General features: G+C 40.9%; 1 protein-coding gene across 1 annotated transcript in view; it reads right to left on the bottom strand.

The window, feature by feature from the left end:
- Positions 1-27985, bottom strand: part of LOC140564368 (uncharacterized) — a 179097-nt gene that overhangs the window by 494 nt on the left and 150618 nt on the right. Inside the window, exons 27-30 of the mRNA XM_072689769.1 lie at positions 21836-21945; positions 17883-17957; positions 8741-8834; positions 7580-7650 (exon numbers count right to left, since the gene is read on the bottom strand). Coding sequence (XP_072545870.1) covers positions 7580-7650; positions 8741-8834; positions 17883-17957; positions 21836-21945 — 350 coding nt within the window. The remainder of the gene's footprint in view (positions 1-7579; positions 7651-8740; positions 8835-17882; positions 17958-21835; positions 21946-27985) is intronic.

Here is a 27985-nt window from a genome sequence, read left to right as displayed (position 1 = left end):
CATGAAATACAGAGGATAAGAAAAGAGGAGAGAAACACAAGTCTCTTTGATGACTGCTTTTAAATAGCAGAGCGGAGAATCAGCGTCTTCTGAAAGGGATGGCATGTTGCATTACGGCATGACCTTGTTTATAGTGTGTATATATAAAGTTTTCGCCTGGCATGTTTTTAACAAACGTGGATGAGGCAAAAAATGCCAACAGCCCAAACAGCATGAGCACAGGAGCAGATGAGAATAAGAGCAAATATATTACGAGAAGAAGAGCGAGAATGCACTGTCTATTAAAAACGTTTGGCGAATGATGTCTCGCTCCCCAAAAGATCTCTTAAAAAGAGACGGCCATCTAATTAACGATCTATAGTGCACGCCGCGTAGCGCGGCCTTTTCTTCCGGTTCTCCAAACAGCCTATTTTATGCCCAGATGAACTCGGCCAGTTAAAAAGCTGCATTCCCGTGCAACTTTCTAAGTACTTTGCTGTTTTATGAGCGACATCATCAGCTCCAGACTTTATCGCTTATTAAACTATTTCTGATGCTAATTTGCCTGTAAAGAAAAACTCAAGTCTTTTATGAAATTTATATAAAAAGCAATGGATGGGAAAAGGTCCATCATGCTTGAGTTGCATATTCATCTTTAATGAATTCTAACCACCGCCCTCCCCCCAAACCCACCCTCCATATTCAAACTTTGTACCCTATTAGTGATGACGACTCACAAAAAGAAAAGAAAGGAGGAGAAAACCAAACGGGACCAAGATGCTAGTGGGCAATTATGAAGATTTACATATAAAAGATCCTGTTTGACAAGTCATAACAGTCCCTCTGGAATAATAATGCTTGTCCACTAATTTTGGCCCTGACTGCTTCTTATCAATCAATGTTAAAGAGCACAGTCTAGTGGAGCACGTGGCCTAAAACCAGATGCCGAGAACAAAATAAAAAATAATAAAATATTGAGGCAAGATCAACAAAAGCTTTTCTTAATAGAGAAAGCTAGACGGACCCAGGCCCATATAACCCAGTAATCCACAGCACAAAGTAATGAGGCCTCATTTCCCAGCATACAAATTGTATGTTCAGAGTACAAGAGCTCAGAATTAAAAGAAAAGAAAGGGGGAAGGGGGTGGGGGTCGTCTTTCGGTACTTGAGTTTCAGACGAGATTTAGAAGATCAGAAACAGCGTGCTCTGTTCCAAGTCCTCATCAGCCAAATATTTAATATCTGCAGTGTTTGTGCCAGACATAATTTTAAAATATGAACCTCCGCCGTACACTGTATACTAATTGCACCTTCTCTGCTTTCCGTCTGTCTGGATCTGGAGCTGAATGAAGCCTTTGCTGATTCGAACATGTAGTACAGCTGGATCCTTCATCCATCTATTAGGACAGCAAAACATTCTGCCAGCCAAGTTAGACAAGTGTTTTTCCCCTTTCTTTGCGTGCCAAGCATTAATAAACAAGGCCGAACACAATAGATCCCCTGTCACTGCGAGTAGCCTTTTAATTGAAACCATTTTCCTCATTGATGAGAGACAAGTGTAAAACTCTCTAAAGGGAACAAGAAACAGAAGTAAACATGGCATGTGAGTGTTAATGTCAATACCACATTCCTCTTAATCTATCACCATAGCATGGCTGCTAAGATGCACGTCTTAATGGAGGGGGCAATTTAGTTATTGTTCTGATACTGAAAATGCTCATCAAAGACAGATTTGAAATAAAATGTAAGCAGAAGATTGCTATCTTTCATAAAGTAAGCACTAGATACATGTTTTCTTCTTAACGTTTTCACCACGACTCCCTAAACACATTTCTTGAGGTTTCTTGAGATCTGTCTCAGGAAGGTGGTAGAAGTTTTAAAAAACTGTTTGCAAAACAAGTAACTACATGATGAAGAATAAGCAGAAGGAGGGACTCTGAGTAGTGTAGCCTAAGACTAAGGATTAAGTCACTGCCACTATTACCAGAGGATCACTGGTTTGAATTATCAGCACCCAGAGCCTGAGAGAGCACAATAGGCCTTGCTCTCTTCGGGTTGGTAGATGGCTCGCTACAATAAAATGATAAAAACCTTAACAAATTCTAATGTTGAAGTAGCAGTATTTATTTGTAACACCAAAACACAGCACGAGGGATATTTAAATAGTAAATATCTAAGTTCTATAGTTTTTTAATAATAAAAATGAGATCATTGCACACTTCATGGTATTTCGTTGACTCAGCAAACTGCACTGGATGTTGTTTGACATAGTGAAATACAGTCGTCATGCTCTTTTCCTTTATTGCGATGTTTCTACAGCATAACCTGCACATAACTGTACTCTATTGAGTGTCATCACACCAGACCTTTTCCACAAAAACCACCCATGCATGTTCGATTGTGGAATTACAAGCACACAGCTACTACTTACGAAGTTACACATTTGCGATATTATGAATATGGTAATTTTTTTGTGATTATGGTCAAGTCTTGTATAAAATAGTTCAGAATATATAGATATTTATGAAATGTTGTCAAGCCCTAATGTGACTGTGGCTTAAGCCTGATTAGTCCCAGAAACACTGTTTTATATAGCAGATTCATGAAGGATTCTAAAGCTACCAGTTCGTAAGTGAAGTAATTTTGCAGCCCCTTTAAGCGCACACAGAAACTCTCCATACACACAGTACTAAATGGAGAAGCTTCCGATGCTAGAAAATGCTCAAAACCTTAAACAACTCTCTAGAGTTAGAGAAGCAATGAGCTGAGGCAGCTAATGTTTATTCAGGATGTGATTGAGTGAAAATATACAGCGCAGCAGAGATCACTTACAAGGCCACTGGAATGCGGCTGCAAGCCTCTCGGTCTCAGAATTCCAATCAGCAGCCCTGTAATTTCACTAATTAGCCAGGGATTTGATGACAACTTGACTGGATTATGGGGCGGCTGATGCCTTCTGGTGTCTGAGCGTCTCTTGCCTCGTGTTTACAGTAATCCGCAGTTGTAATCGCTTGCCGTTTGCTAATTAAGAGCAGATAATTGTGGCTTGATTTAACGACCTTATGGTGAGTGCTGACAAATTGTTGCAGGCGAAGCAGCTGTTGAGACGAGCGAGAGAGAGAGAGTGGGAGAGAGTAGCAGGGGAGTATTGCTCTGAAGTATGGGGATGAGCAGAAGACGGTTAGCTTGCACATGCTTTTTTCTTGATTTGCTCCAGCCCCATGCTATTGATGCTTGCTAATACAAGAAAAGTCATCTGGACAAGTACTGGTATCACACTAATATATTGTTGCTGTCAGGCCAAAAACTTCTATTTCCATAATATATATATATTTTTTTTATTTGGTCCGTTCACTATGAAATTTGAACTCAATGTAAAGAACATCTGCCAGCAACTAATATAAGGTTTTTGCATGACAGAGATGACACAAGGCAGACACTGGTGTTAAAAGCATGCAAGAGTACAAGAGATAGACAGCATAAGAACTTATATAAGTTTATTAGGCACTAATCGTCTCTATATGAGATCTTTTTGGTAGTGCTGTAGAACTCAAGTCTGGCCTCAAGATGTTTTCACCGCTTTCTCAGACTTGCCTTGGACCTCATACTATTAAACTATTATTGTTATTATTAGTCTGGTTTTGTATGTTTATTTGTTTTTACATGTCCTGTGTATGACTCAAGCAACCTAAAATCAGATCATTGTGTCTGTAAGGTCCGTAAGTAGAAGAGGACATACAGTGAACATATGGACAAAAGTATTGGGACACCTGCTCATTCACTGTTTCTTCCAAAATCAAAGATTTTAAAATAGTTTATCCTGTTTTTTTATCCTTTCTCTAGGGCTCCGCACTAGATTTTGCATTCAGCGAGGTCATAGCGAGGTCAGGATTTTGGATGATCACCACTCCACCTCATCCCCAATGCATCCCGACAGTATTGCCTGGAGCACCATCATACCAGAGAACACAGTTCCACTGCTCCACAGCTCAATGCTGGGGGGGGGGCTTTATACCCTTCTAGCCCACACCTGCCATTAGACATGGTGCCAATATGTTTGTCTTTACCTGCTCCAGAGAGTCCTATTCTACTGGCAGTGCTTCACTACAGGGACTAGACAAGCTGTGTATGTGTGTGTATCTGTGTCAGCAATGGGTGCAGCTTAACGTAGCTGAATGCATTCATTAGAAGGGGTGTCCACAAACATTTGGACATGTAGTGTATTTGATTATAATTACATGTCTGTAGTTCACTCTTAAACGCCTCCGCTAAATAATTGGAAAATTGGCAGTGAAATCTAGACAGTTAAAGAGGGTGTCAGTCTTGACTCAGTCTTACTCTTGTTTGGACTCGAGCTTTGACCTTGATCTTCATTTATTCTCCATAAAGAACCATGCTTGAAAGAGAGAGAGAGAGTGTGAAGAACTCACATTACACAATTCAAAGGTTCTACACCAATTTAAGAGTTATTCATTCAAGCTTACCTTACATGAAGGTAAAATGGTTCTCTAAAGAACCAACCATTAAAAGTGCTTTTTCTAAAAGGGCCCCTGATATAGTGGCAGTGAAAGCACTCTTTTTTATGTGCCTTTACTTTTGAGAGTGTGGTCTTTTATTTGTATTTGCTTGATGAAGATGGTCTTTGCTACATCCCTACTGTGTAGTTTAAAATAAAAAACGCTAAAGCTTCAAAGTCAGAGGTGTGAACAGGTGCTGAACCAATGGAGTAAAATAAAACTAAACCCAAAAGGAGATTCAGCCACTCCGTGTCTTTCTTTACAACATATTACTTCCCTGTTATCACTATTAAAATCTATCTGCTAACCACCTCTGCTTTCATTCTGAGCTGGCAAAAAAAAAAAAAAAGTAGGCCGGAGATTTGGTTGACCACATAAAGAGCTGGATGCCCCTAAGTCTTTCATTCATTATTCATTCATTTCCAATAGCGTGCCGATTAGAGGCTAATTTTAGCTGCTAATTCAGGTTATACTCAAATATAGCAACTCTCATTTGCATAGATATATAAAATATGAATGAATATCTGGATGTATAGTCTGACAACAGACCCCTTATAGAAGTAGCTCATGAGGACACCTAATAACACTTTCTCATCGTGCTGATTGCCATCACATCACTCTCCTGGAAGGGGCTGAATTGAGATTTTAAAATTGCATAATGATATTATGCTGATATATGAGCCACAAACTGTCAGCCATGCAAATAATATAACTTATCTGCCTATATACAAACCACAGGGCAAAAAAAAGCTCAAGCTACGAAAATGAGACATAATTATAATAAGCAAGAGGATCATAAATTTCAAAATGGAAGGTGCAGTGCGGAAATAATCGCAGGCGCTTTCCTCTACCTTCCTTATCATCTCAATTTAGATGATTATATTCACTTCTATCAAAATCTAATCGACAGATCTATATGAATAGCATTTTCTCAATTATTAAAATAGACAAAGAGAGCAATTCATCTTGCTGTCAGGCCTCTAATGCTATCATTAAAATGATTGACAGGCCGGGAACAGCATTTGAAACCAACAGAAGTCAAAACAAATGAGCAGGGTATGAACACAAACCCTGGTACGTCATTAAGAATGCACAGAGGCCAGCACGTAGTGCTTAATGAGGGCTAGGCAAGAGGAGGGTCAGCGATAAAGGAAGGTACTCTAGCCAGTCCCATCCGCTATTTAGTCTTTTTATTCTTCTAATGAAACCGGCAGAGAGCTCGCTGGTGATGATTATCATTTAGTACTAGCTGGGAAGTATTAGTTTGGAGGTTTATCGTTTTCTCAGAAATGGGGCACTCATTATTTATAGGACTTGACGTCACCTAAGACAGACACAGGGATGAATGGGTGGTCTGGCCTTTTTTTGATTGTTTTCATTAAAGCACATGATATCATTCAGCGCTCTGGAAGAGGAGGAGGAGAGAAATCATCATTAAAGTACACACACACACACATACACACACACACACACACACATACACACACACACACACACACACACACACACACACACACACACAGCCTACAGTCACTTTATGTGCTCGAATTCAGACTAACTGAATGAATACACTGTGCAGTGGAAAGAACAGTTTCTATATATCCCTAATTAACAGCTTGGTTTTCAATCATTTTTATCATTAGTTGTATGAACCGTTACTTTGTTATTTTGATATTATTACTGTTACACGCAGCTTTATGTCTTGCGATTAGGCATGTCCCAATACAGTTTTGGCACACCCTATTTGATCCAAGTAGCTTAATGCTGAGTACAGAATATCAATATCAGGAGTTGGACCCAACAGTGGCAGCTTGCCGAGCCCGGGTATCGAACCCACAACCCTGTCATCAATAGCCTGGAGCTCTAACAGCTGAGCCCCCACTGCCCATGTGCTACCCTGCTTATTAATACTGGAGTAAAAATACTGCATAATGTTACATTCTTGTAATATAGTTGTTTTTTTATAGTGTGTTTAATATTGAGTATGACTGAGTTTGAATTAAAGCACTTTATTTGAAATATGTTATATAGTTACACACCCTCTGAACTGATGGTACTTCCTGGTACTGATGGTTTGTTTAGTGGAATATCTATGTGAAATAGCATTTTTTAATGTTGTGTAAACACTATGGCTGAATTTCAAATGGTTCCCTACTCCCTATGTAGTGCATACCATAAATCATTGAACTATGACTTCAACCCCCAAATAGTGCACTAAACGTTCAACCTATGGCTGGACTGAAATTAATGGTTTTCTATTAGACAACCTATAATATAATGCACTATATGGGTGTAGTGTTGAAGCTCATATTATTCCTATTATGTTCCTATTATATTATTCCTATATAGGTTCATATTATGACCTAGTGCGCTACATAAGGATCAGCGACCTATTTGAGTTTCGGCATCTGATAGTGTGGTCTGGGAAATAATGTAATCAAATCTGATATTACTAAGCACAGAAACGGTCTGACAACTATGTGCGACTATAGAGCAGATCTACAGCTTTGCAAATACAGAAAAACGTTTTTTTTTTTATTATTATTATTATTCTCCATTCTGAAAAGCATCTTTTAAAGTCACACCTAAAATTTAGTTCCCATGTGAACAAGCTCTTACGGTGGTTTATTGCACGTATTGTCTTCATTCTTCAGTCATCTCATGGTTGCGAGAATAAACTTATAATGAATCATCAGTAGGGTCTCACGCTGTTAATCAAGTGGGGGATGCTACACTAGCTGTGCATGTTAAAGTGAAATGTGTCCATATTTTAGACTTTTTGGGCAGAACTCAGTCTGTGCTAGTCTGTATTTTTTCCTCTCTAAGTCATGTGATGTAAAAGAGACATGTAAACATCATCAACTCATCAAATAATCCATATTCTGCTTCATTGACAGCGATTTCTTTTAATTACAGCTATCAATTAATGTTGATTAGTTGATGCAGCTCTACAATATACTCTCTAGCAATTTGACAACAACTGAAACTTACATGACCAATTTCACCTATTTCTATTACTATTACCACACACACACACACACACACACACACACACTTTCTCTATTTTTGCTTGGCATACTTACTCCTCCACCTCTGAACGACCTCGCAGCTGATTAACAAGTGCTCGCTGATTAGCAGAGTAACTGTGGACAGCCTGAAAGACAGAGACAGAGACAGACCGAGAAAGAGAGAGAGAGAGTGAGAGAGAGAGAGAGAGAGAGAGAGAGGGGTTCATTAACTCTCAGTACATAAACAGTGATGAAGTGTAGTACAAGGCTCATGAATCCTCGCAGCCAATCAGAGCAGGAGATGAGCAGTCATGGTGGCATGAACGATGGCCTAGTAGAGGTGACGAGGTGCTCTTTAACATTAACACGCACACATGTGCACACACACACACTCACACAGTGAACCTTGAACCCTACAGCACTGCAGAACATAATCATACATTGTAGATTCTGCACTCTTGATCAAGTCCTGTGATTTGTCGTGATAACCTTTCCAGTTCATTCACTAGTTATTATGTTATATCACAACGCACTGACTGAGCACAATGAAGCCATAACAGGTTATATTAAAGAGCTTGCAGTACCAAATACAACTCTTTTCATCAGTTTCTCTGGTAAACTTTTATTTGGATAATCAATGCTTTGTAGATACTTAACTTACCTTATTAAATTCACATTCATTACCCCAAACCCTAAACCCGCCACTAACCTTAACCCTAAGGCTGGTCAGAGTTTACCCAGACAGTCTGTTAGCAATTTGAATATCAGTAGATCATCTATAGGTGGTTAAAGTGTACTGTCCACTGTGTTTTTTTCTAATGAAAATATATATATAAAATATATATATGTAAAAGCTGGTTGGTTGAGAAGTGTTCTAACCATGCTGTTATTTCGGCATTTCCACTGAACGGCAGAAAAAGAATTTAGACAAGAATTCACAATAGCAACAAAAAGCAACAATAGCAACTTGACAAGAAAAAAAAAAAAAGTAAATGGGAAACAGAGATTAATTTGCTGGTCGATGTAAGGTGGCAGAGAAGGAACTGCAGGCTGTGCAGTGGGTGAGAGACTTTGTTACCCTGCTGGTTTCCATATAATGAATTAATGTACATAGAATCAAGCACCAGTTAAAGCATATAGAACTGTAACGAGGTTCAAATTCTCCTATATAAAAGTTATTAATGGGAATAAATACAGTACTAGACAGGATCTTGTCTGACCGATTCACTGCTTTACCTTCAGCTGCTGGATCTCTTGCTCTCTCTCTTCCACCTGGATCCTCAACCTCCTGAGCTCCTCCTCTGAAAAATCTCTGCTCTCCTGCAGATGTCTGTTCACACACACACACACACACACACACACACACACACACACACACACACACATTGCTTTACTGAACTGCAGAATTCTAACGATGTCATTTAAATGGCAAGACACTCCATAATGGCTAATGAGAACCTAAAGAATGACCGCACTGCACCTCATTCCTAGCAAACATTATATGTTATAGAATATATGTACAAATGTTTGTCTGTGTAAATTAGGTCATTCTGGTTCCTCTAATTTACAATCAGCATGTACATGAATACTAATCGTCTAAACGAGCTAAAAGAATTCATTAGATTCACTGCTGTGTAAGAAAGAGGTTTTTTGCTGGATCGCCTAGCATGCCGGCGTAGAACAGGCAATTTCGCAGGCTGACAACCCTTGTTGATAAGCGCATGCGCAAGGACCGCCTCTTATTTGCCTAGAGGACCTTTTCTAGTACCAACGGTCTGAGGACGAAATTTTGCTACAAAGCTAACAAGTATATTTGCTGCCAAGAGGAGATGTAGTCCTAGATAAGCTGAGGTTGTTTTTCCTTGACTGAACTATTATATTGTAAAGGGAATTGATGACCCAAACTTTTGACGGCTTGTTTCAGTTCATTCGCGCCATCACTGGATTGAACTATTAATAATTGTTATGTCTACACTACACTATTACAAATGTAATAATGCATTAGTTACATTATTGTTTTTGAGGGTAGTTTATTGGGTTGCTTGTTTGGAAACACAACATTTGAAGCCTTTAAAAAGCTGTTGCCTTGATGTAATGCGCTACCACTATTGCTGGCATTGCGTGCATCAGAGGAAACGTCATAAGTCCTTACCCTTGTAGTCTTGGGAGCATTGCTAGTGCTAGGAGGAGTTACGAGTGGGTGGGTTAATTGGCACTACCAAATTGGATGAAAAGGGTGAAGAAGAAATCACAGTCGTTAAGTTTGAGAATGTGCCATTTAAATGAAATATCCTATTATTATTATTCTGCAGTTACATAGACCTGTATTATGTGGATTGGTATAAATGCTATATATATATATATATATAGAGCATTTATACCAATCCACATAATACAGGTCTATACAGCTTGTGTAAATTTTTTAATACATTAATACTCTTAATTTGGACGCTACTATACAACTGTCTTTCACAGAAAACAAGCGCCCTTAGTGTAGCGTTCAGTGAGCAAGGTTTTGTTCCAGTTGTTTTGGCTGATGATCTAAAGTGACAGCCTCATGTTTGCTAGAGTCGTTAATGGAAGGCGAGTCCTCTCCGCGGTCGAGCCGATTCCACCGCCCCCCAATCCCGTCTCCCACCAACATGGCTGCCTTGAAGCCCCCGACTGCCACACTCAATAAAACATCAATAGCAGGAAGCGTATTGCGTGACGGCCCGGTCGGAGGCCTCAGATGGAGTGTGCTGTAACAGGCTCCGAGGCCCTGCAGAGAGCACGGGACACCACGGACTGACACCAGCACTTTGATCACGGGGCGAGACGAGAGAGACGTGGCACAGCTGTGCAACGAGACGCCGCCGCTGAGAGTTACTGAAGTACAGATGCACCAGAGATATTTTAGCAAACTATTACACAAACTGCAAATGAAAAAGAGATGTGTGGCCTCTACACATGCATTAAACATACTTAATATTATTCCAAGTCACTACTGCACACAAGTGCGTCAATGGACATCATGGTGTTCAAGTGCTACAGAGCATAAAGGGCTTTTCACAAGCCTGAAATCCTTGTGTCATGACCACAACTTTGCCACACAGAAATGGGTGGGTATGTGCTTGTCTCATGGTCGGACCGGATGGTTTCCTGCAACACAGACCATTTTGCTTTACTTGTCCCTCCAGTATCTTATTAAAAAAGGAACAAGAGATGTGTCATCTGAAAAAGCCCAACTGGGTCTACGGGTACCTTCCCACTTATCTTCTCTGGTCCATGCCTTTGGACTTTTTTTATTTGGTCCTAACTAAAATAGCAGGTGTGGCTTATCCAAAAGACGGGGTCTCTATCTGGATCAAATTGAACCATGGTTTCATTTGTTTGCGACGTTTGTTTGGGTGCTTCAGACTTTCAGACCAATTACTGGAAAGCAAACTTCCATCACTTACTAAACAACCTGAAAAGAAATGAAAATGAGATGCAGTAGCTCATTCATAGTTTCTTCTGAAATCAAGGGTATTGATCTGAGGATCAAAAGAGGATATGATTGCATTCAATGACAAGAGCTTTACTGAGGTCGGGATGCTGGATGATCACCACCGCACCACACCTCATCCCCATCTCATCCCAAAAGTATTGGATAGATCGCTTTCATTCCAGAGAACACAGTTCCACTGCTCCATAGCTCCTGGCATTAGGCATGGTGCCAACAGCTTTGATGTTTATCTGCTCTGGAGTCTCTATTGGGAATTCTTCTATACAGGGACTAGACAAGCTAAATGTGTGTGTGTGTGTGTGTGTGTATTTGCAAATATAAAGTAAATAAATGCATGCATTAAAAAGAGTGTCCACAAACATTTGGACATATTATGAATCTTTTGGGATCATTAAACTTTTTTTTTAAACTAGTCTCGAGTACTGTGTTACTACAGTATTATTTACAGCATAGTATTTAATTGAATCTGTTCACTCCTTTGTTCCAGGAAAGGTTACCTCTCGAACTGACAACACGCCGACATCAGACGCATGTCCTTCTACAAACCAATCAATGTCAAGTAGAGGGAGACACAGCCCATGTAGGTGATGATGACAGGAAACAAAGTTCTTCAGTGCTTTCTAAACTGCAATGTGAAACCAAATCTAACCAGAACCCATTGTTACAATGTTACAACCTTTATGAAATTTTTGACAATTCCTTCAAAATTAAATGATTAAGGTGTAAACAAAGTCATTAAGAGCATTTCAAAAGTTTTTAGACACCTAGTTATGAATATGCTTGGAGCAATGCCATGAAAAATGGAACCTTTCAATAGATGCTTCTTCAAAGAACATGCCTTTGTAAATGAAACGTGCAAGTGTGAACCTCCAAATAATGTAAATGTGAAGAGCCACGAACCATTCAGGAACCGTAAGTAAACCTATTAGACAGATATACGCGACATAAAAACCAGGGCTCAGTGAGGAGCTTTGTTCACATGGCAGGAGACACGAGATATAGCACAGCTGTTGCCATGAGGTGCTACTGCCATTGCATGGTGCCATCAGTATCCACCCTATACACACCTGCCACAAGGAGGTGGGCTACTAATCTCCTTCAGTGGCGAGACGGAGATGAACGCATGCTTGCTGTGCTGAGAGAGGAAGGTGACCTAGATTGCAGGCGGTGGTATTAGCGTAGCTGCGTTTTAGCACAGAGCAGGAACAAAGTGCCACTTTTAATAAATAAGTAGGCCATTCAGGGCAGTGTCAGCACTCTAGTAGTGTTTGCATTTGAAGGCTCACATTTGCACCCTGAATCTTTCACTCTGCATCAGCAGTCACCAGCCCTGCTGCGGAAGATCTACTTTTCTCACAGGTAGCTCAAGCCCTTATCCACCACACCTCACCCAAAAGAGGACTGTCCTCAGATGTCCTCAATTAGCTTGAGACACGTGTGTGAGATTTGGGCTAAAGGGATCTTTGGAGCGATGCAATAAAAGAACCACCCAAGGTTCCCTAAAGCAATGGCTTTCACTTTAGGTGGTCCAGATTTTTTGCTTCAACCCAACACACAGGGACAGAGAGAGCATGTGGGCGGGGGACCTTGAGGCCTGGTTTGAGAACCACTGCCCTAAAGAACAGTTCATAGTTCTCCACCCTTATCTCGATTTGCTTTCCAACCTAATCTCTATTTGTAGAAAAGAGAACACTCACAACAAAATAAAGTGCAAAAAATCTGGATCATTTGAGGTGAAGTTTTTTTTTAATGGAAATGATTCAGAAAACTGATGATTCGATCCGTATTGCAATACAGTGGTGTGTTGATTCTCCTCCTGGTTCTAAAAGCTCTCTTCAGTTCTGGTTTAAAAAGAAAACGCTTCTCCCACCGATAAAACAGAATGTTTAAGCAATGTTATGGTCTGTTTTCATATTCCACTGTAAAATAGCTCCACACGGCAAACTCTTTTATTTACCTTCTGAGAATGATCTTAGTGCTGCCAGCTGGGCAATAATATCCATTACTGGCGCTTTGAGGACACCAGATGGTGCTATGAGTGCCATGGTTATAACCAGACTTAAAACTGGATTTGGAATAAAACAGCCAGTACCCGATACATTAAAACATGCTGGATCAGCCCTGATCCCAAACCACTGGATCAGATTGGGACAACCTTATTTGCGTTTGTATGTACTTTAATATACCTATTATTATTTCTATAGCTGTTATTTTTTTCAAACACAAATCAAGTAAAAAAAGTGGTCAGTATAGAAAGGTTCCTTAGGGAATCAAAGGCACTTCTTCTAAAGCAACCCTCCAATGACACATCTTAAATGTTCATGTTTTTCCAAGCTTTTTCGTTTTAGAACATTTATTAGGACAAAAAGATGAACAAATTCAACAAATTCTAAATGCTGATCCCAAACCCTTACAGCAAAACATGTTTATCATTAACCAGATGAACCACCCCTTTATGAAGGAAAATTATCTTCCAAGGTCTCCCAAGACAAAAATCCTTTCTAACCTTTCAGGATAACTAATAGCTCTTAGACAGAGTAGCCTTGGTAGCTGACTCCAGACATTAGGGGGTTCCACCCAGAAACCAGAAACGACTAAATTACTCTGAGTGCTACATCTGCCTGTAAGCAGTGTTTGAGACCCATCTGCGAGCAATTAATGGCATTTGATGATGAAGGGAGACAAAAAAAGTGCATCAAACACATCAGAGAGAAGATTGTCATTACTGCAGGCCAGAGAGCGTACTCCCTGAACCCTTTGAACTTCAATACGAACATTGTCTACCATGACAGCACACAAACTGCCATTTCTTCCAATGCTCTTAATGGAAAACAAGAGCTATTCATTTCCTTACAAACACATCCATTAGGGATGAGAGGGGTGGTTCGGCAGGCTGCGTGTGTTGGTGTGGTGCGCTTTTGAAAGCGGTAGGAAGGAGCGCAGAGCCACACACCGATTGACAGGCCGTGTACACTTGCACACACACACACATGCACACACACAGACACTACCTCCCTACCATCTCTGGGGTATAATTATCTTTTGGTGCTCTGCCAGAGATAGTTCTCTTTGCTGGAGTCGAGGAGAAAAGTGGACAAGTTCTTGTCTCAAATCAGCTCCAGATAAAGTGATTATGTTCTACATTGTGCTGCGCTGGGATTTCATCATCATGCAAAGTATGAGGGGATGACAGTGCGATAGAGGGAGGCAAGAAAGGGCTGATAAAATAGCTCTGAAAGAGAGTGACAGAGTGAATGTGAGTGAGAGAGAGAAAGACACCCAATACAGGTGGCCATTCCATATGCTTATGTCCAAATGTTTTGAACACCCCTTCTAATGAAAGCGTTCAGTCCCTGTCTCATCAGCCTATTGCCACCATGTCTAATGGGGTATAATATATATATAATATATATAAAATAGAATTGATTGTAATCCCAAAAGCCCAAAAGTGTTTGTAGTTTGTCCCACTAGGTCTTTCCACCTTCAACACACCTCCAAAGCTAGAAAGTCTTGCTCTAGTGCTGTGGTCTCCATCTCTGGTCCACTTCCAGCTCATTTTAGTGCTTTCTCTGCTCCCAGCACACTTGACCCAACTAAATTAACTCATTAACAAGTCCTTACTGAGTTCGAGTGAGGTGTATCAAAGCAGGGGAAACACAGAAATGTGCAGGGCAGCGGACCTCCAGTAGCAGGGTTGGAGACCACTGCTCTAATGACTACTGATGCAGCACTTTAGGGGGTTAGCAGGCATGTTTACTCCAGTTATAAGACTAATACTGTTTTATGTTAATTTAAGACATCCATGAATGCAGAACCCAATGAGATGATCAGAACATCCGGCCACTCACCAGTCGGCCGTCAGAACACTTTCTGTCCTAAACCTGCTTGATGTAGGAAAATATTGGTATCGTTTTTAATGATTCAACTGCACAACTTTCCTACATTAACCTTTTTTTAGTTATTTTTTCTTACAATGGGAGAAATAGGAACAGCCCAGGCTCCTTATAAACTAGAATTTCACTTAGGATGAAGTGATCATGTCTGTAAATGTCTGAAACTCCATTTAAATTCCATTGATTACATCAGCCTTACTGACACAGTGCTTCACTTGGAAATGGAGCTAATAAAACTTTTTCTAAGTAGCATTTCAGTGATGATGTAAGCTGAGGCCTGTTAATAGGTATGGCTCTCAGGCTGTGTTGGTATATAACAGATGGATGATTTCTAAAAGCTTTATTTCCTTTCAGGTCAGATACTTGTGTATCAAAGAAATATCCGCCCACTCAGATTTCCGATCTCTGCCAAAGAGTATGTATAAGAACTAGAGTCATCATGATGTGCCCCAATTTGCACCAAAACAGCAAGTCAGGTCACAGTCACAATATACACATCAATGCACAAGGACCATCCGTAGCAGAAAGAGCTGTGAGATGGTGTTCTCACGTTTTGCATTGCAGATAAGGACAGATCAAAAGCTAATTATGGTTCCACTTCAGGAACCAAACCCTTTCCAGCTGTCTGGGTCTGGGCAGTAAATGCTAACAGATCATGGTGGATTGGCTAACCACACTTGCTAGGGCCAACATGGGTCTGCTAGAATCACAGTCGCTCCATTTCGCTTTGAGAGTTCAGCAACAACAACATATACAGCCACACAAGAAGCAGAAGCACACTGCCAAAAGCAGACAAAATGCAGAACGTGTAAAGACATCAAGTACACACCCTGATAAGCTACACAAAGACGGAACCAAATGTGATCTCATAGCCAGACGAAGAACACAAAGTGCAGAAGAATAGGTTTAGGTCCAGCCTTAATGATTTTGGCATTGACACAGTCAAAGAGCCAGCAGAAGCCAAACACTTCAAGAGAGCTTTTGTAGCAAGCCATGCAAAGGCTAGAGCCTCAGCCTCCACCAGTACACCATTTGTTATATATTATATTGTATACATTGTATATTTAAGTGATCTGTAAGGGGTCACTGACATCTGAGTTCTGTCTTTTCAAATTAACGGTATATATATATATATATATATATATATATATATATATATATATATATATATATATATATATATATATATATGTATATATAATTTTTTTTTGTGGGTGACATTCGTATGTAGCCGTGGGACAGATAGCCGAGGCCCCCGATGTCAGAAATGATGGACATGAGAACAGAGCCAGAGAGCATGGACAGTGTGGACATGACCTCCAGTGGCTAAACCTCTTACAGTGCAGTTTAGGAGTTGTAATGTGAGCTCTGTGAAGGATTTTAACTGAAGTGTTGAAGTGTTATAGGTGTCATTAAATATAGTTTGGGATCACATGGTTGTTATATGTGCGGTTCAATTTTTCTAATCAGAAGAGGAAAGTTTTTAATCCTGTTAGCTTCCTTCATAACTTCATTGAGCTGTAAATACTGAAAGTGACTGCAATCTGGTGTCTTGTATTTTTCCTTAATTCTGTTCAAGGTCAAGAACTAGCCATTAGTGCATGACTGCACCAGGCTGGCAACAATTTAGCGAGTCAAGGATTATCAAGCGTCAATCCGAATACTGACATCTTGTCATAGGCTCAAAATGAGAAAACAGGTTAAAGGTAATGCTTAATGCTGTGAAGCAAAACTGATGAAGGTCTGTAGGCAGTCATATTTGAAAAAACACCAAATGAAACGTGTGTATGTTTTTGAATGGAACTTGAAAAAAGGGACTGGCCACTTTTTTTTAGAATAGTGAGAGTGAGATGTCTATCTGTAGTGCATACACAGGAAGCAACAAGCATTCATTTTTAATATCCTAATAAATTTACTGTTTAATTAAAATCACTGTACTTAAAGCTGCTTGCAAAGGTTTTGACACTCCTGTTCAAGTGACATGTTTTGTTAAAGTAAGCAAACAAAACCTAGGGACAGAGGTGCCTACCTGATGATCCCTGTGAAGAGCTTGAGCATGTTGAATGTTCAGTTACTTTCTTAGCAGTTACTTATTTAGCAAATCACATGTCTTACATTGGCCTACTGCTGTATGTCCAATAAGCTATTTTTAGAAGCTTTCCTGCATGCTTGGTGTGGCCAACCATCACTGGTGTGGGCATTTTTTTGGACATTGCTGCAACTAATGGAAAATATGAAGAGGAAGTTTTGATTTCTAGTACAAATATGAGATAAACACAGCACTGTAAAGTACAAATCTGATGTGACATGCTGTGTTTCCATGGACTGAATATCGGAACTGGGAATTCCATGAAAAAGTGGAGCTTTATTCGTGCCAACTTCACTGAGAAAGAGTCTTTCTCTCTCTCGGTCTCTCTCTCTCACTCTCTCATTCCCTTGCTCTTTACTGTTATAATGGGCATTCTGCATCTCTCCATTTCCCAGCCAACAGCTCAGATCACAGGAGGGCCCTCCATTCATTTAGGAGGAGAGCTGTGGGCGCTGGGCGCCTGACCGCTAAGCGTAAGCGCTAACACAGGCCCTGCGCAAAGCTTTGTGTCAAATTCCTTGACCATCTAAATGAGGAGCGCAGAGCAGTGCTATCGCTCCAAGATACGGCTAACAAACCACTCGCCTTTGCAGGGCTTTTGATTCCTTCTGAAAGCGGGAGACAATCCGGCGCTAAATTGACAAGGGGATGCGAAGCCCGGAGAGAGAGGCGTGTGAACAGCCTGCTGTACACGCCATTAGCCCGCAGAGAGAAACTCAGTAAGCTGTGCTGAAATCTTTACTCGCGGCTGTGCGGCTTGATTAGCGGGATGCTTTAGACTGAGCCGAGGAACACAATGGAGTTCGGCTTCAGAGCTGCTTCAGACAGAAGGTGATGAAGCATGTGAGATGAGAAGAGCCAAAACGTTGTAAAGAGGATGTAAAGCAGGAGACAGGTGATTAAACCTACTCTTTCTCTCTGCTGATGGTGGCCAAAAGCTTGTTCTGTTCTTTGATCCGTCCGGCCAGGCTCTCGCTAGCAGCCCTGATAAAAGAGAAGACACAGATGAATTCATCTGAGAGGTCAAGTCTGCAGTTAAATGCTGCATAATATGACTGATGTGTAAACAATTGCCAAGGACATGTGCAGGTTAAAGAGAGTGAAGAAATGGCAAACAAACTCCTGGAAGCAGTGTTTATCATTAGCATCATTTCATAAGAATTATTTAGCTTTCGAGACTTAGTGAAACAAGCTGGGATAATTTTTGCTGAACATGCAGATTTACACACAGAAAACCACATCCTTTGTTATAATTGAATAAAGTTTTTGTTTCATGTTTGTCTTGTTTCACAGAAGTACACACTGCACATGTTCTACCATTTCCTGACTTTGAAACAAACGGTCAATGGAAAAGAATCCAACATTAAATAGCAAATTAAATACCTAAAATAAGTAGATTTAAAGATGTAAAAAAGAAAGCATGAAATGAATGAAAGGAAGGAAGAAGGTAGGTAGTTTAGTAAGTAGGGAAGTAGGAAGGAAAGGAAGGAAAGAAGAAAGTAGGGGATCAGAAAGGAGGGCATTTGGTAGGAAGGAAGAAAGGAGGGAGAGAGAATGGAAGGAGGGGGTGTGGGAAGGTAGGAAGGAAGAAGGGGTGGAAAGAGGACGGGAATGAAAGGATAAAAACAGGGAGGGAAGAAAAATAGGAAGAAAGAAAAAGAAAATAAGAAAGAATGGAGGGGATCAGGAAAGAAGGAAGAAGGGAGTGAAGGAAGGAAGGAAGTAACATGGAAGGAAGGAAGGAAGGAAGGAGGAAAGGAAAGAAGAAAGACAGACAGGAAGGAGGCAGGGAGTGAGGGAAGGAGGGAGTGAAGGAGGGAGGTTAGTAAGGCATGGGCAGGAAGCGAAAAAAAGAAAGGAGAAAAAAGAAAGAAGAAATGAAGGGCGAAGAGAAGGAAGGAAGGATTAGGGGGTGTGGGAAGGAAGGAAGAAGGGAAGGAAAAACGGAGGGAGGGAAGAAAAATAGAAAGAAAGAAAAAGGAGGGGAGAGGAAATAAGAAAGAATGGAGGGGATCAGGAAAGAAGACAGGATGGAGTGAAGGAAGGAAGGTAGAAACAGGAAGGAAGGAAGGAAGAAAGAAACAGGAGGGAGGTAAGGTGGTTAATAAGACATGGACAGGGAGGGAAGAAAGGAAGAAGGAAAAAAAGCAGGGATGGAAGGAAGTAAGAAAGGAAGGAAGACAGGAAGCGCATACAGTGAAACTCCTGTATAGTTGATACAGAACGCAAAGTGAATGTAGATACATTTAATTCAGTAGGTAAATCTATATTTATCTGTGTTATATTATATTTAAATACAATAAAAACAACACTAATAGTGTCCTATATTGAAGTTAAAGTTCAAAACAATTACACTTGATAAAAAACAAAGAAAGAAAAAAAGAAAGCAGGAAGGAAGGAAAGGAAAGAGTGGACTGAGATGAACCTTGGTCTGAAACATTACACAGCCACATCACACGCTGGACTGTAAGCACACCCTAAAGCCTGCTCTGCTCTCAGAGGAAACAGTAAAAAGCTTCTTGGAGCTGAACTGACTAAATGTTTGCTCTGCAGGTCGGGCTGCTGACGTGCCAGAGTGTCCTGAGCGAGGTGTGGGGAGATTTGTGACCAGAGCTATGAGAGTAAACTCTGACAGCGCTGAAACACAAGCTTGGGGCTTTGTCTTTAAATGAGAGACAGGTGTGAATGCTTGGCTCCTCCTCACTGTGGTGTCAGAAAGAGACTTGTAGAGCCTCCATGAGAGTCTCACCGTGCCTGAGCGCCATGCTTTCAATCACAACACTCTCAAGATAAATAGCTTGTCAATGGACAAGGCTTTATACTGGATGCTGGAACATTGATGTAAAGAATTGATTGCATCCAGCCATGCTCACAAATACCACTCCAACTCCTCCCAAAAGTGCTAAATAGAGCTTAATCACTCCAGAAAACTGAACAGCTGAAAACTGTGGAGGCTTTATACCCCTCTAGCTGACACTTAGCATTGGGCATGGTGATCTTAAACTTTAGCTCATGGGCACAGGCCTGCCCTAGACTGGACGTTGCTAAGAGGCTGCCGTCCAAGACGGACGCTTCAGTTTCAGGCATTCAAGTCCCCAACAGTACCAACTGTTGAGCAATGGTGGTGGTAGCAACCCCAGAGCCCCAGAGCAGGTGGAGGTATACCCCATAATTTTTAAGCATAACCTCAAACCATCAGCTAGACTGTTAAAACTCTGACACAACTGACAATGAACCCAAAATGGGTTGGAATGGCCTTCCCTTGAGAGGACTTGTAGGACGAGAACTGCTTTGACACCACAAGGAGGACCAACAGCATGTTCTGCAGGTTTTGGCTCGTGTAGATCATACAGGCCCTATTGAGGATCCCTGCCTTCTCAGGTAATGCAGAATGAATATATGTAGAGCAGCAGAGATTTTTCTCGCAGACTGAGGCTGTATTATTAGTCTCTGAACAACTCGGCACAAATAGGGCTTGATAAGTGCACGTAAATGTTGTCCAGGTCGGACTGGAGTCCCCGGGACAATAATCGGAGGCGATAAAGCATTACTAAAGAGCATGTAACAACAGTGATCAAAGGCTCAATGACTTTCATTAGAACTGATTGTGTCATGATTGGGCTTAAATTGCAAATCAAACGCTGCAGCTGTAATCAGGCCGAGAGAGAGAGAGAAGAGGAAAGCAAAGCAAATATGCAGCTCAGAGAGAAGACTTGAAGAATGAAAAGGGGGTGGAAAAAAAAGGCCAACCTCTAAAGATAGCTTGGCCTTTTAAGCAGCAGGGTGTACCAAGAGATTCATGGTGGCTTGGAATCATTCTTTTGACATTTCTTAATTAACCAAAATTAATGTAATCTTTTTATTATTCAACCGAACTGGAAGACGTGGGTGGCCTTGATCATTTATGGAGTTGGGTTGCAAATCGCTGGCCAATGTGCCTTCGTTAAATATTACCTCAGAGCTCGCCATGAAAAAAGGTTTTTCTGTTTTCAGAAGGAAATACAGGCAGTTTCCATGAAGCCCATTTGCTGTGGGGTTTTGATGATGTGCATGGTGGGCAGAAGTGTTTAATATTGATGGTAATAATATACAGAGGGGGGGAGAGAGAGAGAGAGAGAGAGAGAGAGAGAGAGAGAGAGAGAGACATGATAAAAACACAAGCCAGAGAAAGATACAGTAGCCTGTGTGTTAGCTATGGATCAGGAGAATGAAGGGAACTGAATAGTTAGTTGGGGCACCATTAAGACTGTCAGCTTTTTGTAACACTCAGTGGGAGTTTGTGTGACGTAAGGTGGTCTTGTCTGTATATTGGACTAAACTTTCCACCAAAACCCAAGATAAACTTGATACTTAGCCATATTAATATTACTACACTCTACGCAAAAAGGGTTCAATACAGTATTGATCAACTTCACTAAAAAGTTCTTCAACTTTTAACAATAGTGGAACCCTGTTTACTGTTATATAGAATCATCTACAAAAGTATTGGATGGGTCGCCATCATTCCAGAGAATACAGGTCCACTGCTCCACAGGTCAGTGCTGGGGGACTTTATGCCCATCAAGCTCATGTCTGGCATTAAGCATGGAGCCAATAGGATCATGTTTATCTGCTCAAGAAGTCCTATTCTATTGCCAATACATCTCTGTAGGGTCTAGACAAGCTGTGTGTGTGTGTGCATTTGCGGGGTCAGCAATGGGTGCAACTTAAAGTAGCTGAATGCATTCATTTGATGGGGCATCCACAAACATTTGGACAAACAGTGTGTGTTATTTATATATAAAATCACTGCTGATAGGAGACATACTGTGCATGTTATTACATATAGAAATTATATGTATGACTAATGTGTGTGTACATACTTGTGGTCTGTGATCCAGCGGCTGATGTTGGTCACTAGCTGAGATCTCTCTTCCTGGAGATGTGTGTTATCAGTGAGGGCTTCCTCCAGGGCCTGACTCACCTTCTGCAGCTGTGTGCAGAAGCAAGAAATCAAAACCAGACACACAGACATACACACACATGCTTAAATCCTTATGGGGGTTTATTATGAACTAACCACGTATCACCAGTCATGACCAGAACCTTAACCTTTATTTACAAATAAAAGCAGCAATTTGTCAAACTTAATATACAGCACTGTCTAACAGTCTGACCCATCAAACCAAATGATATGAGCAGCTGTTTTTAACTGGGTGCTGAGCCCTTCTTCGTTACATCAAACTAACATTTAGCTAACTAACGTGTTAGCTTAACCATTTTTAATGCTTTTCTTTAAGTAGACCAGTCTTTTCATGATCCAGCACCTACTTTTATCTAACAAATACATTCAGTGTGTGATGTTCACATAGAATCAGCAACTAAACCTGTGTTCTTCCAAATGTGTCCCTCTAAACCAACAGACAGACAGCACATTCTGATCACTGATTGTTTATCTACATTTATTCTAATGTTAGATGGTGAACACATTATTTATAAGGAAGAAGAGCAGTGTCTTTAAACACTATTAGTGGCTTGTGCACTGTACTGCAAATGCACATCTGTATAAATAAAAGCTGCATGCTATAATTATAGCTTTTCACTTTTGACAATAGAAATAGAAAAATTATATATATATATATATATATATATATATATATATATATATATATATATATATATATATACACACACAATGATGCAGGCATATTTTGATGGATCAGATATTGGCTATTTTAACCCCAACCCAGGTCCGGGTCTTTGTTTTTACCGCGGCGTTCAGAGCATCATTTAGTGTCCTTAAGGTGTCATTAATGGACATTCCTGCAAACCGTTTTTTACATCAGAAGTCAACAAACAACAACACCATTTGTGTACCATTACACACACACACAAAAACAGACTTGACTGCAGTGTTTTAAAGAAGCGATCAGGAATGAGGTGAGTCAGACTGGATTATAAGCTATTAAACACACTTTAAAACAGTCATTTAAGAAACGTCTGTACTAAACTAAATAAATCAGCCCAGAACCTCTCGTTATAGAAATGTTACTAAGAATAAATAATGTGATTTTACTTCAGTATTAATCAGCAGCACATTTTAGCTAAACTGTGTGGTTGTATTACTCATTCTGTGGACTTCTGACTTTATCCGTATAGAATGATGTTCATTTTTCCCGTATCCACAAAATCAGCAAATACATGCACGTATATCCACACACACACAAACACCCAACCCCCGCCCCCTCCGAACCCCACCACTAATAACAACCACCTCAGCCCTCAGCCAGGACTCCAGACTCGTCATTCTCTCCCCCTGCTCCCCCTCACATAATCAGGCTTTCCTTCTACATGCTATTAATTGATTCAGTATGCTGCAAGGAATGCCCGCAGCTTTCCCATGTCTTCCATTTAGAAGTTTATTATGCTAACCATACACTCCTGTGGGGGTGCACTCCTAATCAGGTGAATTCAATTAGAGCATTCTTCATTTTTTTTTTCTTGTTTGTCTGGATCCAAGAAATCAACACAGGAAGAATACACACCGATGTCAGTCTGAAACTTTCTCTCTCTCACTCACTCACTCACTCACTCTCCCTCTCGCTCACACCATAAAAGAAAGCATGTCCGGATTTGCTTTTTTTTTGACAAAATTTTGCTGCAAGTTGAGGACTGGACTGAATCAAAGGGAGGGAGACCCCACCTAAAACAAAAGCAGACCGGCTAGCCAGGCTAATGTGTAACAAATGCGTGTGCGCCGGCTCCAACTCCGTGGCTAGTGTTTATTAGTGGTCGAATAGCCGAAATAAATACAGGCATAAAAAGCAACATGAGAGCTGGATTTAGCATGCAGAGCAGGTGACGGATGGATGCAAACACCTCGGCCAGGGGGTAAATGGTTACGGCTCTGAAAGAGAGAGAAAGAGGGGGGGGGGGGGTGTGAAAGGAGGCAGAAAAAAAGCTAGGGTATGTGCTAAAGTCAGAGACCACCCTTCGCTTATTAAATTTCCAGTCAAAACAACCTTTTAGTACAATTTGTTCAGTTGTCAGGTGATCGTTCTGAGGAGATCAGATATGAGATAATCCACCTGCATAAGAAAGGAGAACGACAAAGGAGAAAAAGTGAGCTTTCAGAACCGAGATCAAAAAATCCCCTAACAACTGTGCAAAACCTGGTAGACCACCACAACTGACAGATAAACAGTGTTTAAAGCTTTCATCTTTGAGAGCGAGAATAAAAAATTTCACTCTCGCTTCAGATCTGAAAAAATCCACAGGTGTTTCTGTCCAACCTTCCACTGTGACAAGGCATATCAGTGCTGTGGGTCTAAAAGGATGTGGAGCAGATCAAGAAGCTCTTGGTGAGGAAAGCAAACAGATAAAACAGAGCACTTGCACATCAAACTGCAGAAGGTGCTGGTGTTCTTAGAACAATGGACTGACCACCCCAGTGTCCAGACCTCTACATCATTAAATGTGTCTGGGATTACTTGTATGGTGAGAATTTGTAAGACTGCACTTTGGAGGTGTAGAAACGTTTTCAGTATGTCAAATTTAATTCAATAGTTGTGTTAGAAAATTTGGAACAATGAAAAACATCATTACCTCAACTGGGGTGTTCAAACTTCTGCATATGACTGTAACTACATTTACATGCATGCCAGTTGTGCAAAATGAGTGTGATTAAGATGGATAGTCTGACTGAATTCTGAATTATAATCCTGTAAACACAGAAGTTCTGGCTAAGGCATCAAGCTTTTTCTCTCAGTTTGGTACTACTGCCGATTAAGTAGCACTAGTGATGCCTCCAACACTCCGATACATGCAAAGTCAGCCACCAAACTACCACCAATACGGCATCACCAGCCAGCCGACATGCCTAGAGGAAAGTGTCAGGTCCCCAGCTCTCCACAGTTTTAAGAGTGATGATGGAAGAGAGTGCCATCTACCCATCCAGAGAGAGCACGGCCAATTGTGCTCTTTCAGACTTTTGCAGCTGATGGCAAAGCAGCATAGCTCCGGACTTAAACTTGCGACTCCCAGGCCGTAGTGTCAGCACATTAAACCACTGAGCTTACCTGAGACATACAGTCGCTTACATCTCGGCCCAGAGCCTCATAGGCAAGCCTATTTACATAGTGGCCATCCTTGCAAAGCCGCCAGCTAATCACACAAGATAAGACTCTGACAAAATACTCGGAACTAAAGGTCTAATGACCTTTTCAAAATCCTATGTTAAAATCTGCCAAAAAAAAAAAAAACATGTTAAAAAGCGTGAAACGCACAAAACATTCCTCCCAGCACATCAACTCTCCTCTGCTGGAGACGTAACACACTAATTGGTTCTTTCTGTTATTTGTAAACAAAGGACTTACAAGAACTCCACTTAATATTACAACCAGTGGCCAGTCGTCTTATCTCTGGTATAGTATCATATCACACATGTAACAGTTTTGACAGACACCAAAACAAGTCTGTCACAAAGAGCAAAAGAGTTCACACTGGCAGAGATGTTGCTCTTTTTTTCAAGATTTTGGCACGTAAATGACATAAATGGACTATTTTACACTGCTCTTGTAAATATTTCGGTTTGGGAGATCTCTGGAAGGGTTTCTTAGAGGAATTAAGAACTAGTTTGGGCTATTGTATGCAGATAAACATAATTAACGCTGCATTCTGCTTGAATGTACCACATCAATGTGTCTGCGCCAAACAAATGAAGATCTGGATGTTTTTAGTGAGCTAAGAGACGTTTTTGGACATTTTTTTAAGCAGCACTACACCATCGTTAGCTGTTCTAAACTAAGGAAGCACACAACACATAACAAACATGTCTTGACTAATTAAGTGCATCTAGTGATTATGTATTTGCTGGGGTGAGATTGGTGACAGTGTTGTTTGTTAGGAACAACAGCCTAGCATTACCCGTTCTAACCTAAGAAAGAACAGAACAGTTATTGCTCCTGGGCTCCACCTACAGTTGGGAAGTGTAATTCACACCTTGAGGCATCACTAAAGAACGCACACAGATTTCACCTGCATTTTACAAGCTGAGAGTTACAGATCCAGCATCTGATCTTACATGAAAATGTAACACCATAGTACTGTCCTACCCACCTCACTAGAGTTACAGAGTGCAGTTTCCTGGCCTGCGGAGCACAGAGAAGCAACAACACAGGTGCTACTCTTCCTATTACAGGTCAGTGGAGTATCGGCATTACTCTGAAGCTGCTATTCTTAAGGTTAACATGCTAGATAATGTTGCTTTAAGGCTAGGCAAGGCAAGGGGAGGCTTAACCAAACCGTTAGAAAAGAAGTGATGCATGCAGCAAAGTTTCCGGCTGTGAGCTTATGTAGAAAAAGAAACAGACAGGGAGAAGATGAGTAAGGATACCAGGGTGAGCAAGGCATTAGTCTGTTGGGCAGCCTCTGTAGAAAGTGAGACCTCTGACACAGAGGGCAGCCAATGTGTCACTCATTAAACAACAGTCCAGTACAGGCCTGGACTAATTAAAATCCAGAGGCGAGCGAGACAGAGAGGGATAGAGCGACGGAAAAAGAGAGGAAAAGACAATCCGTGGTCTGCGAGCTGGCTTCACGGCAGACCATCTGCTCTGCATATTAGCCCTGCTGTGTGCCGAGGTGATTCATTACTCCAATAGGCCATCCTAATATTTCTCCAGCAGCCGCCAGAACAAAGGCCCGGCCCTCTACAGCTTGACTCACAGGCACTGAACACTCCGTCTAGACACCACTTGTCAGAATTACCCTGTTCCAACACTAAGAGAGAGAGAGAGAGAGAGAGAGAGAGAGAGAGAGAGAGAGAGAGAGAGTTCAGATGATGGCTCAATTCCACTGCCAATTCGTTCCTTTCCCTTGCTTTTTTTTTTTTTCCGGTCCTTCTTCCCCCGCCGTCATAATGCGGTCGTTCTTGAGCTCTGTCTCCAATGTTTTCACATGATCTTCAGTCTAACGGCCACAGGCTGTCTGAACATTCTGGCCCTTTCGCAAATGAAGCTAATGGGGATGGCTCTATGCATGGCTGCACTGGGGGAAGGTAGACTATTGCTGTAGCACTTGGTGGAGGGGGCGAGAGAGACTGAAAGAGTGTGGGGAGAGAAAGAGAGAGAGTGAGAGAGATGCTGGCTGGGACTGATCAAAATGGAGATTGAGTAATTTCAGCTATCGGTGTGTGCATACAGCGCAGTCAGTTATCTCCACTCCTGAAGACACATCTGCTCGGTCTCCACAGAAACCTGCTCCTGCTCTGACAGCACACACACACACACACACTTACAGTGCACACACTATTTCAGTGTCTGATCGCGTAATGAGCAGTGCAACCTGTTTGTTAACTCTTGGCCACTTTTCTTGAAGCTCATTTGAATGTAATATCAAAGTCTCATTTTAAAGAATATTAAAGGGCCCATATCAATAAAAGCTGAATTTCCCTCCCATTAGTTTCAAATACAATCGTTCAGTGAAGTTTGTAAACAGTTGTTATGGTTTCACGCTGACGAAGCTGCAACAACAGCCTGGTTTGAATTTAGTGCTTTTGTGATGTCATAAAAAACCCAACACATTTACATAAATACACAAAAAGACAGTTTAGCCCCACCCATTCGCTCCAAAGTTCTACGAAGTGTTTTTGCTTGGACTATGTTTTTGAATGTTGTGCATGAATACAGAACAGCCAGTCAGAACAGAGCTTATTTACATACTTCACTCTTAAAGGCATGCAAACAGCCTGTTTAGTTCTCAGTGGTAAAGGGAGGCGTGCACCTAGAGTGAGTGATTCTGCTAATGTTGTCTCGACACTAGAGCTGGGCGACATGGGAAAAATTTGGAATTTTTTACAATATACAATATTTTTTCGCAATATTTTGTCCTGTAGACAAAATGCACCAACAGTGTAGACATTTTAGAAAAACTGCTATCCAAATATTCTTCCATAGAGTACCATGATTTTTACTTAAAATATGCTGCACTCCATTGAATTAAATACGACTTAATTAAATACGATTACACTCTTT

Source organism: Salminus brasiliensis, chromosome 1 (genome assembly GCF_030463535.1).
Source record: "Salminus brasiliensis chromosome 1, fSalBra1.hap2, whole genome shotgun sequence".
In the NCBI taxonomy this organism is placed as follows: Eukaryota; Metazoa; Chordata; class Actinopteri; order Characiformes; family Bryconidae; genus Salminus; species Salminus brasiliensis.
This window is presented reverse-complemented; position numbering and strand designations above follow the sequence as displayed.